Source organism: Camelus bactrianus, chromosome 6 (genome assembly GCF_048773025.1).
Source record: "Camelus bactrianus isolate YW-2024 breed Bactrian camel chromosome 6, ASM4877302v1, whole genome shotgun sequence".
Lineage (NCBI taxonomy): Eukaryota > Metazoa > Chordata > Mammalia > Artiodactyla > Camelidae > Camelus > Camelus bactrianus.
In genome coordinates, this window is record NC_133544.1 from 90540566 (window position 1) to 90556739 (window position 16174).

Genomic DNA, 16174 nt, shown 5'->3' on the forward strand with positions numbered 1-16174 from the left:
GTTATTCTAATCATTCCATCGCACGGGAAAGGGTAAGTCATCCAAACATTCTTGCAAAAGCCTTAAATAAAATTAAGCAGCATCATTAGCTATCCTAGAGGCAGTTACCATCTAAAGTCTCATGATTCAGCTCTGAATGGAAGCAACAAATGTGGTTCTTCTTCTTAATGTACGATAAGGGCAGGCGACGTGTAGCCTTTACAAGGCTGACACCAGGGAAAAAAAGGCGTGAGCTTCTCAATTCTGCCTTCGTTTTAGTAAGTGAATGAGGTACCCTTCTAATATGGTGGATCTTAGATTCCTGCTTGGCAACATACTCTGGTTGATGTCTGGGAAACACCAGGTGTGGACGAACAAGTTCCTGGGAGTTAGAAGGGACCTATATTCTGCTCCATCTCTGAACAATCTGCTTTCCACAAGCCTAAGATAACACCCATTATAAGACTCCTACTGATTACAAAAGCTTTTCAGTGAAAAAGGAAAGAGAGCAATGAAATGCCACATTGAATGCGTAAATAAATTGTAAGATACATTTTGATTATAGACTTGATTACAAGCAGTATGTCCAGAAGTCCAACCCTGGTACATTGTTCTAAAGAAATTAACAAAAATTAGAGCAAATAACACTTCTCTGGCACGTGCTACATGCCAAGCACTGGGCTAAATGCATCATCATCATATGCATTATATCCCATTTAATTCTCATCATAACCCTTGAGATAGTTACTACTGTTAACCCCATTTTATAGATGAGAAAACTGAGGCTCAATTTAATGAAATTACTTGCTCAAGGTCACACAACTAGAGACTCCAACCCTAACTCTTGAGCCTTACCAAACTGCATTATGTTTATGAGATATATCTCATCTGAACTTACGAGCTGGTACATTATCTCAGCTTTGGCACTGAACAGCTGGGTTGATCTTCGGATGTTTCATTTTAGATTTTTCTACTTCTCACATAAAGTAGATATAGGAGGGAAGTTTGGGGATGGTTCTATTCTCTCATTTAACGTCTTGCTGCTAGTCTTGAGAAGCAGTTGGTCAAACTATAATTATTATGTGCCAGGCACGGTGCTATGGCCTCAAAGAGGTTAAGGGATGGATCCAAGGCCATACAGCTGAGTTGAATTTAGAGGCAGAAGCTGAACTTAAATCTGGGTCTGACCCTAAATCTAGAGCTGTTCCACTAGGCTACCAACCACGTATCACTTTTCTAGTGACTAAGTTACAAGGCTTTTCAAGCCTTAGTTTCCTCATCTGAAAATGGGGAGACAGCGATGCCTTCCTTGAAAGGTTATCAAGAAGCTTAAACAAAATAATATACACAAAAGATCTAACACAGCAGTATGCAGAAGGCACTCAACGAATGATAATATTAATAACAATAGTAACTACTATTGCACCCAATCCAGAAGGAGCTTAATCCCCCACAGCAAAAGAATGGCCTTGATTTCCATGGGGCTCATCACCTTAAACCATGCCTTTGGAGAAAGGGAGGGATATGCAGAGGTCTTCTAACTGCTAAACATTCTTGGCAGAATGTTCTGAGGGTATCTTAATTTAACACTAAAAAGAGGAACAAAGCGTGAGTTTCAACTAAGCAACATTACAAAAAAATTCCAGGAGAAAAACATTATTCCCAAAAAATTATGATTCAATTTATACCTCTAATAAAAATGCACCATCACACAATCAGTGCCACAAATTAACTGCGGTCTCCAACCTCTACCAGCAGAAATGACTCATTACACAGCTGTTCTGCTGCCTCTGACGAGCTCCTGAACTTCATAGTTTGGTAAGAGACAAAGCTATGACCAGGGCTTGATGAATCCAACATTTATCAGACCACAGGCAGAGCACGTCATGCTGGGTGACTGGACGGGGTACCGTGAAGGACTGTGAGTCAGACACACAAACATCATGTAACCTGCTTTGAATCCCATCCCCAGTAAGGCACAAGGATCTTAGGGGAGGAGACAGGGGACTAAACGCCTCTCCTGTTTGTACTCCCTCCCTGTGTAGCACATGACTTCTTCTCTCCTCTAAGGCTTCCACTGATACTCATTTGCAGAATGGAAGAGGAAGGTGGCCTGCATGGTAACTGCCCGGGGTGCCTCATCTTCTTAGAGATGTCCTAAAAGGGGTGACTCCGTCTGTGGTAAATCCTATCACAGACGCATGGGTGAAAGAAAAGCTAAGTCTAGGACAACCCTCTCTGATTAAGTAGACCACCCCAAATACACATACTTATAATAAGAGCATATTCATCATTATTATTATTGTTGTTGTTGTTATTATTAAGCTTTTTGAGATACTTGCAGGCTCGCACGCAGTTATAAAAATAATAGACATCCTGTATACCCTCTTTATCCATTTCCCCCCAACAGTCACATCTTGAAAGACTACAGTACAGTATCACAACAGGGTATTGATGTGCACACAGTCAAGACGGAGCATGTGTCCATCACCATACCCTTTCATAGCCATGCGACTTCCTTCCTACCTCGGCATCCTCTCACTGGCCTCTGGAAACCACTAATCTGCTCGCCATTTCTATAATTTTGACATTGCAAGGATGGTATAAAAATGGAACCACACAATATGTAACCTTTTGTGACTGGCTTTTTTCCCTTAGCATAATCCTCTGGAGATTTATTCAGGTTATGTGTATCAGTAATTCATTCCTTTTTACTGGTGAGTAGTATACGGGATAATGTAGCACAGTTTGTTTAACCATTCACTCAACTTAAGGACATCGGGACATCGGTTTCCAGTTTGGGTCTATTATGAATAAAGCTACTATAAATATACACGTAGTTTTTTTTTTTTTAATGTGAACACAAGTCTTCATTTCTCTGGGATAAATGCCCAGGAGTGCAACTGCTGGGTTGTATGGTGGCTACAAGTTCAGATTTTTAAGAAATGCCATATTGTTCTCCAGCGGGGCTGTATCATTTGACATTCCTACCTGCAATGTATTACCGATCTAATTTCTCTGCATCCTTGCCAGCATTTGGTGCTATCATTATTTTATTTTACTTTTTTTTACTTTTAACAATTCTGGTAGGTATGTAGTAATATCTCATTGTGGTTTTAATTTGCATTTCCTTAACGGCTAATGATACTGAAAACCTTTCCTATGCTTATTTTCCATTTGTGTATCTTCTTCAGTGGAATGTCTCTTCATGTCTTTTGCTCATTTTGGGGTGGGAGGGGGATTGTTTGGTTTCTTTGACTGTTGAGTTTTAAGAGTCCTTTATACACTCTAGAAACACATTATTTAAAAGAACACTTCTAAGTAATGCTATACGAGGTTCCTTGTCTTTTGAAAATCATTACCACAAATCCCTAGTAACCACCCATGGGAAAGAGAATGAATGACCAACGTGGGGAAGGAGGCTTAATTTCTAGAGACGTTCATCTGTGTGGAGAGTCAGAGCTGGAGAAAAACCAACAACCCAGGCTCATTAAACTAGCCTGTTTACTTCAGTTAACGGGCTAAGTCTTTTTTCTTAAAAAACACAAGTGTTCATAAGTTATGATCTACTACATTACTGGCATGTGATTAATGTTTTCATTTAAAGAACAATATTTAAAGGATTTAAAAACAGGAGCCAAGATGTAACTATGTTCCTACCACTAGCACTTGCTTAACATAAAGGCCTCCTTCCAGACACATTCGAGTAAGTAGTCCCAAAGCTCAGGGATGAGCCCGCACACCCCAGCTTGCTCATTACCATGTGTTGCAATATAAAACCAACTGGGGATGATTCCTTTCAAAATGACTTGGGTTGCTCAAACACTAACCAGTTCTTTCAAAAAACTGTGTGTGTTCCTCGAGGTAGCAAAAATAAAACTCATCATAACCTAAGGGTAAGCACCAACTGTGTAATCTCTGTAAAGAGGTTGTTATGAAAGTCTGTGCACATTTCATTTCTTCTACACACTTAAAATTAATCAGGTTAGTTTCCTGTTGATGGTAATGCTTTCCAACAATCCTTTCTCTAAAGAATCACTTTATCCAGCAAATGATCAATTCCCTAACTTATTTCTCCTACAATTCCTAACTTTCATATACACTAATGTATTCTTTTTAACGCTACCACCTTGACATTAAAACTCCTTCCCTAAGGAATTCAAAGGTTTTACTTCTACCATTTCACTTCTCTTTTCCCACTTAATAAATATAATAAAATAATTTGGAATATAATATAAATGTTCTTATATCACTTTTGTCTTAAAATGTATACTGATCTTATTTAAAAAGTATTTGCAAATATATATAATACTTACTTGCCTACACTCTTATGGATTATCAACTGCTTATTTTCTTCCAAATTACTTCTTTAAAAAGGATGCCCTTGCAGGGGACCTTCTTGTACCTTTTTTGGGCAGCTTCTTGTGGATCTACAATCATTTCAAGATAAAAAGATTTTTAAGAGCGAATGCCTTTGCTATCCATGTAAGTTGTGAGTCCACACGTCCTTTCTGTAACTCTTTGTTAATGATAATATTTTATTTTCGGTATACTTTACAGTTAAAAAACCCTTTCTCCTTAAAGATGTCTTTTGATTACATCAGTTTGGTTTAGAAAGCGACCATTTTCTTGGCTAAGTCACACAGCTTTCACTCCCAATTACTTGTTTGCATTTTAGTTTCTTCAGTTCTAAAATATTTCATATTTCCTAAAATTCCCCACTTTGAAGGAACATGAAATAGTTGGCACATTTTAAGTACTCAGAACGGTGCCTGGTACAGAGTAAGTGCTTAATAAATATTCATCAGTATTACTATTACTACTATTATTGGGATTTTCATAGCAAAATCTATTTTCAGGGATTCTCATTTTCTTTTTTTTTAAATTTACCAAAGAATAGTTGATTTATAATGTTTCAGGTGTACAGCAAAGTGATTCAGTTATAAATGCACACATATATATTCTTTTTCAGATTCTTTTCCATTATAAGTTATTACAAGATATTGAATATAGTTCTCTGTGCTATAAGGTAGGTCTCTGTTGTTTATCTATTTTATATACAGTAGTGTGTATCTGTTAGTCCCAAAATCATTTGTTTTCTTTCTTATTCCATATACTTGACTTGCTTTTGTACCTTGTTAGTACGTCATACTTCCTTCTGTCACAAGTCAGAGAATCCAGAATCGTGGTAACTCAAGGAAGTTGAGTGACCATGTAGCCGTCCCTTCTTTGTATGAGGAACCTGAGGCCCGGAGAGCAGGAGTCACCTGCCTTTCCAGGGTCACACAACGAGGCAGTCAGTCAGTGGGACTGGATTGGAAATTTAAATAAAGCTTTAGGGGGGAGGTGCCAAAATGGTGGAGTAGAGAGACTCACGCTTGCCCTCTCCCACAAGTACATCAAGAATTACATCTACAAACCCACTGAATTGCACAGAACACCTACTGAACTCTGGCAGAGTGTCTCTCACTTCAAAATACAGGAAGATTCTCACAGAACCCAGTAAAAGAAAAAAAGAAAAAAGAAAAAACTGATGTGGGACCGGTTCTGCAGGGAGGGAGCGGCAAAGGATGAAAGGTGCCCTCATGCTGGGACACCCCCCTCTTTAGCCGGGAGGTCAGCGGGGACAAAAGTGGAGCTTTGAAGGCTCGGAGGAGAAAGTGGCAGCCACTTGGAGGATAGAACTGGCACAGAGGGTCCCTGCGATCCCCAGCCCTAGACACGAGTCTGCAGGGACAAGCTGGGACTGGCTGCTGGAGATCGGTGAGGAGCCCGGGGAGAGGGCTGGGCCCCCTGCAGAGAGGCAGCCTCAGGGGTTTGGAGGGTGGTGTGAGCTCTGGCTGGGGTGTGTGCAGTACAGAACTGCCTGGGACCCCCATAAAAAAGCACCATTGTTGGTGTGCATGGTGGGGAGGGGTACAATGCAGCCACACCACAGCCCCTGTCTCTGGCTCCATTGTTTGTGTGCTCTCACGAGGAGAGAGGTGGGGCTCGGTCGCAGCCACAGCCTCTGCTGCGTGGAGGTGGGGCTGAAAGTTGAATCCATACCCAGTGGCCCTGCAACTTCACAGGCAAGACCGAGAATCTGTTCACAGCCCCAGGCAGAGAGGGTGGATTTGCTCTCTCTGGACCTTTTGTGGACCTGTGTCCCTGGGACGAACAGGCAGTGAGTGGAATTCTGGCACACGGTGGGGGCGAGTACAGTTATTTACAACAGGCCAGCACATGGTGTGTGGAGGCGGGGCTGAGGTTTGCACTGACCCTGTGGCACCACGGATTCAGCTGTGTGGCTGCACACTCACTATGGTAGGTCTTAGCGCCTGACATTGGCAGATCTGTGCTGGTGGTTCCTGGGGCCAGGACCTGGGGGACACCAGAGTGGGTGGCTGACATTCCTGCAGCTAAGGTGGGGACAAAGGCAGCATCAACAGAGAGTGCTTTCTAAGCCCACATAACACATGACAGAAAACACCACAGAGGGCACCTCCCAGTGGACATCTCCCACGGAAGTATATTCAGTGACTCTTCTTCCCGGTTGAAGCACTCCAACCCTGCCTACCACACACCACAGCTCAGAAATGGGTCTAGAAGCCTCTATTTCAGCAACAGGGGAGCAAGCCGGCCCCTGTCAAGGCTGTGACAACCACAGAACAAAAAAGGAGGCCCCACTCAACAACAACAATCAGGACAGGAACACCAACCACACCCCAATCAAAGGGATAACAGCCAACACACATGGAAGACGTAGCAACCATCCATACTAAGAACAGCCCTCGCAACAAAACTATTCGATGCATACAGTCTACACAGGAACGCTCCCATTTTAAGTAAAAACAAACAAAAAATAATAAAACAGCCCTTCAAACTACAGTAGATAACTGATACTCCTAAATTCATAAAGTCAGAGAACTTCAAGCAAAATGAGGCAGCAGAGAAACCACTCCCAATGAAAAGAACAAGAGAAATTCCCTGAAAGAATGAAGAGAGAGAAGTCAACAGTATGCTAGGTCATGACTTCAAAAAGGGGGTGATAAAAGCACGGAAGGAAATAGGAGAGACTATGAATAGAGACAGAGACTACTATAAAAAAGGAAATAGAAACTACAAAGAGGAGCCAATTAAAAACAGAAAATTCAATGGCTGAGATAAGAGTTGAGATAAAGACAGTCAAAAGCAGACTAGATAACACAGAGGAACAAATAAGTGACTTAGAAGACAGGATAACAGAAGTCACCCAAGCAGAACAGCAGACAGAAAAGCAAGTAAAAACCAGTGAAAGCAATATAAGGGACAGATGGGATAATATAAAGAGTGCCAACCTATGTATAATAGGGGTCCCAGAAGGAGAAGAAAGAGCAAAGGGGATTGAAAAGGTATTTGAAGAAATCATGATTGAAAACTTCCCAAACCTAAAGAAGGAAACAGATATCCAAGTACAGGAACCACAGAGGGTCCCAAACAAGAAGAACCCAAACAGACCTACATCAAGGCATATTATAATTAAGATGGCCAAAGTTAAAGACGAAGAAATGATTCTAAAGGCAGCAAGAGAAAAACTAAAGAGTAGTTATAAGGGAATCCCCATAAGGCTTTCAACTGATTTCTCTACAAAACACCGCTGGCCAGAAGGGAGTGGCAAGATATATTCAAAGTCCTGAATGAGAAAAAGATGCAACCTAAGATACTTTATCCAGCAAGACTATCCTTTAGAGTAGGAGAGATAAAGAATTTCACAGACAAGCAAAAACTAAAAGAATTCAGCAATATTAAACTTATCCTAAAAGAAATATTGAAAGGTCTCCTCTAAATAGAAAAGAAGCAGGAAGCTACAGAAACAAGAAAATCATAACTGGAAATGTGAGCTGCAAGAGAATAAACAAGATGATATTAAAAAAAAAAAGGACATCAAAATCATAAAAGGTGGGAGAGGGGAGCAAGAAAATATAGATTTTTCACTCTCTCTTTTTTTCTTTTTTTTTTTTCTCCGTTCTTTTTAGGATGTGTTTGAGCATGTGTTGTATGACTACAAGTCTAAAGCAAACAGATCTAGTAAGCGGTTAACATTCTTGAAAAACAGGGTAACCACAAGTCAAAAGTACACAACAGAGTCACAAAACCCAAAAAGAAACCAAGCTAATGCAAAAGAAAATTATCAAACCAGAAAGATACCATATGATATCACTTATAGGTGGAATCTAAAAAAGAGACAAACGAACTTATTTACAAAACAGAAACAGACTTACAGACATAGAAAACAAACTTATGGTTACCAAGGAGGAAGGGGGTGGGAAGGGATAAATTGGGAGTTTAAGATTTGCAGATACTAATATATATATATAAAGTAGATAAACAATAAGGTCACACTGTAGAGCATGGGGAACTATATTCAATATCTTGTAGTAACTTATGGTGAAAAAGAATATGAAAACAAATATATGTATGTTCACGTATGACTGAAGCATTGTGCTGTACACCAGAAATTGGCACAATATTGTAAACTAATGATACTTCAATAAAAACATATAAATAAATAAATAAATAAAGCAAGCAAGCAAGCAAGCAAGCAAGCAAGCAAGCAAGCAAGCAAGCTAGCTAGCTAGCTAGCTAGCTAGCTAGCTTTATTTCTTCTCAGAAATTGAGCTTTTAAAATTGTCCAAGTTGGGCCAAGTCAGTGCTGCACATCTGCAGTTATTTAATAGTATCTGAGGAAAACATGGCTTACCTAAGGGAAGAAAAATCTGTCCTATTTCCAGAAGCTTCAAATTTCTGGCCAAGGACAACAGCAACTTTCGAGTTTCTCTCTCACTCTCTCCTTTCCTCTTTCTCTTTCTGACGTTGCAGATGTCCCTCTAACCAGGAGGGATTCTATTTTTCAGCCCGCCAAGCTAGTGAGCTATGAGGCCAAACCCAGGGAGGATTTTTTATGAGCTACGGTGATAATGACAGAATCAACAAGACCCCATGAAAGAATGGTTGTCTCTTTTGGCAGGAAAACTTTTCTAAAGTAGACCTTCAATTTCCCTACTAATAAGTAAAAGAATGCCTTATTTCTCATCCTTTTTTTAGAAAGTCTAATATACTGAGGTATACTTTACAGCACAATTCACCCTTTCTGGGTGTATATGTCTATGTTTTCTAACGAATGTGTATAGTCATATAACCACCACCAAGATCAAGATACAGAACATTTCCACCATCTCCCAACATCCCCTCACAGCTTTATAGTCAACCCTTCCTCTACCCCTTTTGACAACTGCTGATGTAGTTTCCATCCTTACAGTTTTGCCTTTACCAGAATGTCATGTAAGTGGAGTGACAAAATAAGTAGCCCTTTGAGTCCAGCTTCCTTCATTTAGCATAAAGTATTTGCGATGCATCCGCGCCACTGCAAGAATCAGCAGTTTGCCCCCTATTATTGGTGAGTAGTATCCTATGGATGGACGTACCACAATTTGTTTATTCATTCATCAGTTGAAAGACACCTGAGTTGTTTCCAGCTTGAGGTCATTATGAATAAAACCACATGGAGTGGGATTGCTAAATCATGTAGTAGGATCGTGCCAAGCTAGCTGCCAAAGTTGCTAGACCATTTTATTTCCCCACCAGAAATAGATGAGAGTTCAGTTGCTCTGTACCTCTTGTCAGCATTTGATATTTTCAGTTTTTTCTTTAATTTTAGTGAAGGTCTCTCTTTTAACAGAAAAAATGCAGCAAGAAATATTTTTTAGTACACTGAACTATGGCTGAAAGTTTAAGCAACTTTGACTCCTCTCTTTCTCTTAAAACACACAAGCAATCCATCAGGAAATTCTGACTCTACATTTAAAACACATCCAGAATCTAACTACTTCTCCCCATCTTCATGACTGTCTCTCTGACCTGAGCTTCTGTAACTCTCCTGAATTAACTGCTGATTCTACCCTCACCCCTATCCCCAGCCTGAGACACTGGCCTCCTTGCTGTTCCACGAACACTCCACACACATCCTACCCGGCGTCTTCTGCTCTGTTCCGTCATATACTGACCTGACCAAGACCTCTTCTCCTTTAAGCCTTTGCTCCAACTTCATGTCCTCGATGAGGCTTATCTGGTGAACACGGCAACCTGCCTTTGCCTCCTCTAAGCCTGGTCCACTTTTTCTTTTCTCCATATTAATAACCACCTTCTAACACACACTGTATTTACATTTTTATGTTTATTATTTATGGACAATTTCCCAACCCTGCCCCACCCCAGCTGGAGTATAGTTTCCACGAATGTCAGAATCTTTCCTTTTATGTCTGTCGATGCATTCCAACTATCTAATCCAGGGCCTGGAACCCTGGAGGGGTACAACAAACAGCTGTCCAGTGAACAAACTAACAACACTGGCTTTGGCATCTACGGTAGCACCAAATATCTGTGTGAAGCCACATTTATAAAAGAAAAAGAGCCAGGGGCAGAAAATAAAATTTCTAACATGTTTTTTGAAGCCATAAGACTTAGGTTCTCTAAACAAATCTATTTGGGCAGCACTGCCATCAAAATAGTATGAAAAAATGTAAATATATACATAACATAAAATACCCAAAAGCTCTCCTATTAGAGAAAACAAATGAAACTAACCAGGTTCATATGTACAGAAAATATCCTGGGACATCAACTATCTAGATTTTTTTCTTTCTATAAACTTCTCCATCTGTGTAAGACTGCCCCAGCCTGACTGCCAATTTTATTTTCTTAATCTGAGTTCTATTCTCATTACCCTTCCATTTCTATTTTTTCATCCTCAGGGAAAGAGAGAGCAGTTCCTGCCAGGGCATTCTCACACCTCCCGAAGAAATGGCCCAGGTGTTAATCTTGCATTTATGTTTGATGTGGGTAATGATGGCTGTGACTGGAGCTGTAGGCTTATTAATATGCAGGGCTCTCACCTCATTAGTGGCGACGTATGTTTTGAAGTGAAGCTGCAATGTCTGCTGCAATGTTGGGTCCGGCCTAACAGACTTCCTCACTGTTCACGTCCTCTGTTTTTACCCAGACAGTACACACTATGCTTACAGAGCTCACATGTGCACTTTCTAATAAAGACAGTTTTTCCACAGTAGTCAATCTTGGTGGAAGTTTCAAAGAGTTTCAACAATTTTGTCCTCAGGTGATATCACATGTTTATCTTGGAGAAAAGATTTGCATAATTTTTGGAGGTAATACAAATGGTAATAAACTTCCCTGGCTTGATTTGGGAGTGGGGTATGTTTACGAACAGCATAAAGTGGTTAATTCTAACAATAGTTATTATACAATTAAAACATACCTGCATTATTAGTATCTGATAGTTTATAAAGTACTTTCATATATATCATCTCAATCAAATCTTAAAAAGACCCACTTAAACAGCAATGAAACCTGATTGAATATAATATTTGATGATCCATTATGAATGGCAACTGATGCATATCAATTTCTAAAAAATTTCCAGTTGACATAACACACAAATAAACTGACCGGGACCAGTACCAGACTAACAAGCCTCACGGGGTAGACGGGTGTCCTGTCACTGCTTGTTGCTCAGATTTCATTCTACGCCCTGGTCCTCACCGGGTCTAAGATCTAGGAAAGGCTCGATTGCCAACAGCTTGTCTGAAAGTCATTAACCACATTTTATCAATTCCACCATATACTGTTTTTATATATAGTATCTGTTTTACAGCTACAAATCCAGGGCCGCTGTGTTTCAAGGAAGCCATTTAAATGTGAGAAACATTTGTTTTCTTCTCATTAGGTAACTGAGTATTTTTTCATTTCTTAATCTTCTAAAATTTGTGTTCATGAGTACAAGACCCTGGTTTTTAGGGGAAGCATTTAGGAGGGAAGAAAATGACCGTCAGAGGAAAACACAAGGACTTAAGACTGAGACAAAGGAGAAAGAGGCTTAGATCATTCATTAGTGTTTCTCTTTCCCCGTATTCTTTTCACGCTGTCTTCTCAGAGCCTCATACCAGGCTCCCCCTCCTGCACAAGGACCACTGTCTTTGATTTGACAATGTGACACATATTCAGCTAGAACTCCCATCATCATTCATTTCGAGAAAGGAAAAATGAGGATATGTGCTTTTAAGAAGATAAGCAATGAGCCTGCACAGCAAAAGTGTATAAACAAGTATATTACCTATTTAATTGCCTTAGCTGAACTTAAAAGCTCTGATCTTTAATTGCCTGATTGAACTGATCTAAAAAGCTACAATTTTTTAATCAAGGAGAAAATTAAATAGCTTTTTGGTAAATAAAAGGCATCTTTAATCTTATTTTTATGAAATTCAAGTTATTAAATATGGACAAAAACCTCTAAAATATTAAGTTAACAACTACTCAATCTAGAGTGAATTTCTCATTCCAAAGCTTTATAAAAGTCTTCAGGGACACCTGGCTTCATCCACTCTTCAATAAAAACACATGCTTTTAAATCCAGAAGGTAAAAGTTTCCACAAATAAGAAGGAAACTCAAAAGCTAAACATGCGTATTTAGCGAGGTATATTACCACAGCGTATTATTATTTCTATAGCTGAGGACCCATAGTTACTGGGGAAAAACTGCTCATGTGCACTGTTACTCGTCAGTCCTTCCATCTACCCAGAGGCAGGTGCACATTCACTCAGTGGTGCTTATTTAAAACTGAAATCCCTTCAGAGGGCTGGCTGGCCCGCTCCCAGCATCCTCACTCAGCCTCCACAGATGCCCCCATCCCTTACAGTGGTTGCTCTCTGTAGGGAGTGGGCTGGCCAGCACAGACTGAAAAGGGAAACACAGGCTTGGGATTCCTTCTTGAAACCTCTATGTCCTCCGTAAGTCAGAGAGGTTCTGGTCAACCACACGTGCCCACCATGGTCACAGGGTGGTGGTACTGGGACTGTGACCAACGCCGTAGACTTTATTTTTAGATCCACACACAAATCCATTTGAAACACGTCTATCAAGATTTCATTTTGAGTGAAAAATTCAATTATTCCTCTAAAACAGAGAGTAGAAGTAAAACTAATGATTTTTAAAGAAGAAAAACAAAGACGACTGCAGAATAACTGGACAGGATTACCCTCTCCACCACAGTTCTTAGTGCTAGTAGGAGTCTGCACAGAAAGATATGGCCAGTGAGAATTCACTGTAAGCCAAAACTGTGCCACATGCCCGCAGTATAGGACGATCCTGAGGAACACCTTAATTATACACTGTTCTATAACATTTGCATTTCCATGGCAAGGGCCTTTTAATGAAGGCTCTGCTACTGAGAACTGATGATTTCCTTGAGTACCTTTGTCAAATGGATAGCAGATGTCCATAAAAATCAATAAAATGACAAGGCCGGACCACTGTGTTAATTCCTGTTAAAACGGCCATCACCCCTTTGTGGGCTGGTGATGCGGGGAGGTGGGCGTACAGGGAATGAAAGCCATTTAAGTCGTGTTATATTAAATACCATTCTCTCTTCATCTTGGGGGAGAAAACGCTCCCTTTGTTTCTCCCCCACCAGATGTGTTCACATGCTGATTTATCCCCAAGAAGAATACTACGAACACACTGGGCTCACTCGCCCCACATTTTGTACCAACTATACACTCTACAGCTTTAAAGAAAAACTTGCTTTATGATTCCATTTAATCAGCATAAATGCCTTCCAGAACTGAACCGAAAGTTTTACTTGTCACAATCGACACATCCTCTTCGGAAGAGGAAGGAGGATTTACGAAGAAATTTGGAATCACTAGGATATTAAAACCAACATAACAAAACACAAGCCTAAGTGACAGATGTGGTACTACAACTGAAGACATCAGTTATCTTCTCGCTCTCATAGCTTGTATCTTTTGGAAAAAAAAAACCAAAAAACCTTTCCTTTAATCACATCTAATGTGTATGCTGTTGCATTTCCCCGAACATGCATAAAGCCAGGCTGAGCAGATGTGTAAGACTGAGCAGTACTGTTAGTAACATTAGGCCAACTTGGAGTTGCTTTGTTATGTAGTCTGTTTCTCACTTAATTATTTGCTCCAAATGGATTCAGACATTTTGGGAATAATAAAAAAAAATGCAAAGGGAGGTTCCTTTTGCAACATACAATAGTTATCTGATTATTCTTCTCATGTGTTCTGTTAATAGACTAGGAGACTAATTTCCGATGCAGTCACCAATTCCTTCTTTAAAGTTCCACTTTCAAAGTATATTAAGTAATCTCTTAAGGAGCAGCGTATAAGGATATTTGAAATGTTAATAAAAGGAAGGGATGCAATTGTACAGATAGTGAAGGTTTTGCATTAACTAGAGTTAACTAAGAAAAATAAGATTCTGTCATTTTCAAATACCATGAAGTGCCATTTTACATGTTTTGCAAACATTATTTACCAAAATGCAATACCAAGTTTATAATCTAAATCAGAGCAATTAAGGGTGAAAACCTTTTAAAATAACATTTATAAAGCAGCCATCTTCTGACTATCAAATATATCACCTGACTTAAATATTAGATCATTTATTCACTTTAAAAATCAGCGTATCCAGAAAGCTCCCCATCCTATCCCAAATTAAGTTAGAGCTTGTAAGTACATACCTCTATGTAAAATCTTTAAACTCCACAAATAAGTAAGGCCTTTAACAACCTAAATTTGAGAAAGAGAAAACAGGACAATGATGATTTTTATAAGGAACTTTCCACATTTAAACATATAATCATATCAACTATAATTCTTCCTTCAAAAGTCTGTTAACCAATAAGCACTTATTGAACACCTCCCATTTCTGTGCCAGGCTCTGCGGGGACGCTGGACGTATAAGCTACAGGTTCCTTCCTTTAATGAGCTTACCATGCTCTCAAGCTAAGGTGTGGTCAATGAGTGAAGTAAGTATATGTGCATATAAAATGACCCAGCAAGTTCTTTGACTGAGTTCTTAGCGGATGGTATGGTTGGAAAGGAGAGGGAGAGGAAAAAGGGGCAAAGATTTTCACTTTTTATTTTTCTACACTTCTGTATGTGAAAAGAGAATTTAAGTCGTGACATTTATGACCAAGGAGAGACATTTCTAAAAAGTTAACTCATGAAGGCAACTGGTGAACTAAAAACTGCTTTCCCTGATAGGAGTCAAACAGCCTTTGCCAGAGTGCCAGGCCTTGAGGAACAGGGTTAACTGACGTGAAGAAAAGTGAAAAAAGCATTCAGGCCAAGGTAAAAACACATACACGATCAGAGTATTGGGGCGGTGTACTCTTCAAAAACACCAAGGTCACGGAAGACAAAGAAACATGGAAACACTGTTGGAGGTTAATGGAAACTAAAGAGACGTGACAACTAAATGCAGTGTATAATCCTAGACTGGATGCTGTATGAGAACTTTTTTCTTTTGGTCTATAAAAGGTATTACTGGACAACTGGCAAAATCTGAATAAGGACTGGTGATTAGATAGTAATACTGCACCAGTGCTAATTTTCTAGTTTTGATCAACCTAAAGTGATGAGGTAAGAGAATGTCTCTGTGCTTAGGAAATATACATCTGAAGTATTTAGGAGGAAGGGGTCATGAATATCTATAACTTACTCCAAATGTTTCAGGAAAAAAAGGTGTATATATATTTTTAATCAAATGTGCTTAATTGTTCACAATTGGGGAATTTGGGTGAAGCATCCATGGGAATTCTTACTGTTCATCTCACAGCTTTTCTCTACGTTTAAAGTAACCTTGAAATAAAAAGTTTCCCCCAAAATATTTTAAATGACACTGGGGTAGGAAAGAACGAAGTATACCAAGACGATGATCTTCAGTCTGGCTGGTGCAAGCATATGTGTGGGGTCATGTCGAAAATATTGAAGGGGCAAGTGAGGGAAATACAATGAGGAAACACAGACATCTGAGTTAGGTTTTGGATTTTTTTGAATTTAACAGGCTGAGTTAAGAATATTTACTCAAATAAGATACAGAAAAGATGATGTTTCCAAGACCCTAACATGGGTTACAAGTGCTACCTTCTGAGTGAGAAATTAAACTATTAAAAGCTTTAAAAATCTTGGGGGGCAGGGTATAGCTCAGTGGTAGAGCACATGCCTAGCATGCCCAAGGTCCTGGGTTCAATCCCCAGTACTTTCACCAAAATAAATAAATAAACCTAATTACCTCCTCTCAAAACAAAAAAGGAAACAAAAAAATTTTAAAAAATAAAAATCTTTATATAGA

The 16174-nt window shown here is 39.5% G+C and overlaps 1 protein-coding gene across 8 annotated transcripts in view; it reads right to left on the reverse strand.

The window, feature by feature from the left end:
- Window positions 1-16174, reverse strand: part of MAP2K5 (mitogen-activated protein kinase kinase 5) — a 235746-nt gene that overhangs the window by 121255 nt on the left and 98317 nt on the right. For all 8 annotated transcript variants that reach the window (XM_045517039.2, XM_045517034.2, XM_045517029.2 and 5 more), the window contains exon 13: window positions 14559-14607. In XM_045517039.2, the coding sequence (XP_045372995.1) occupies window positions 14559-14607 (49 nt within the window). The remainder of the gene's footprint in view (window positions 1-14558; window positions 14608-16174) is intronic.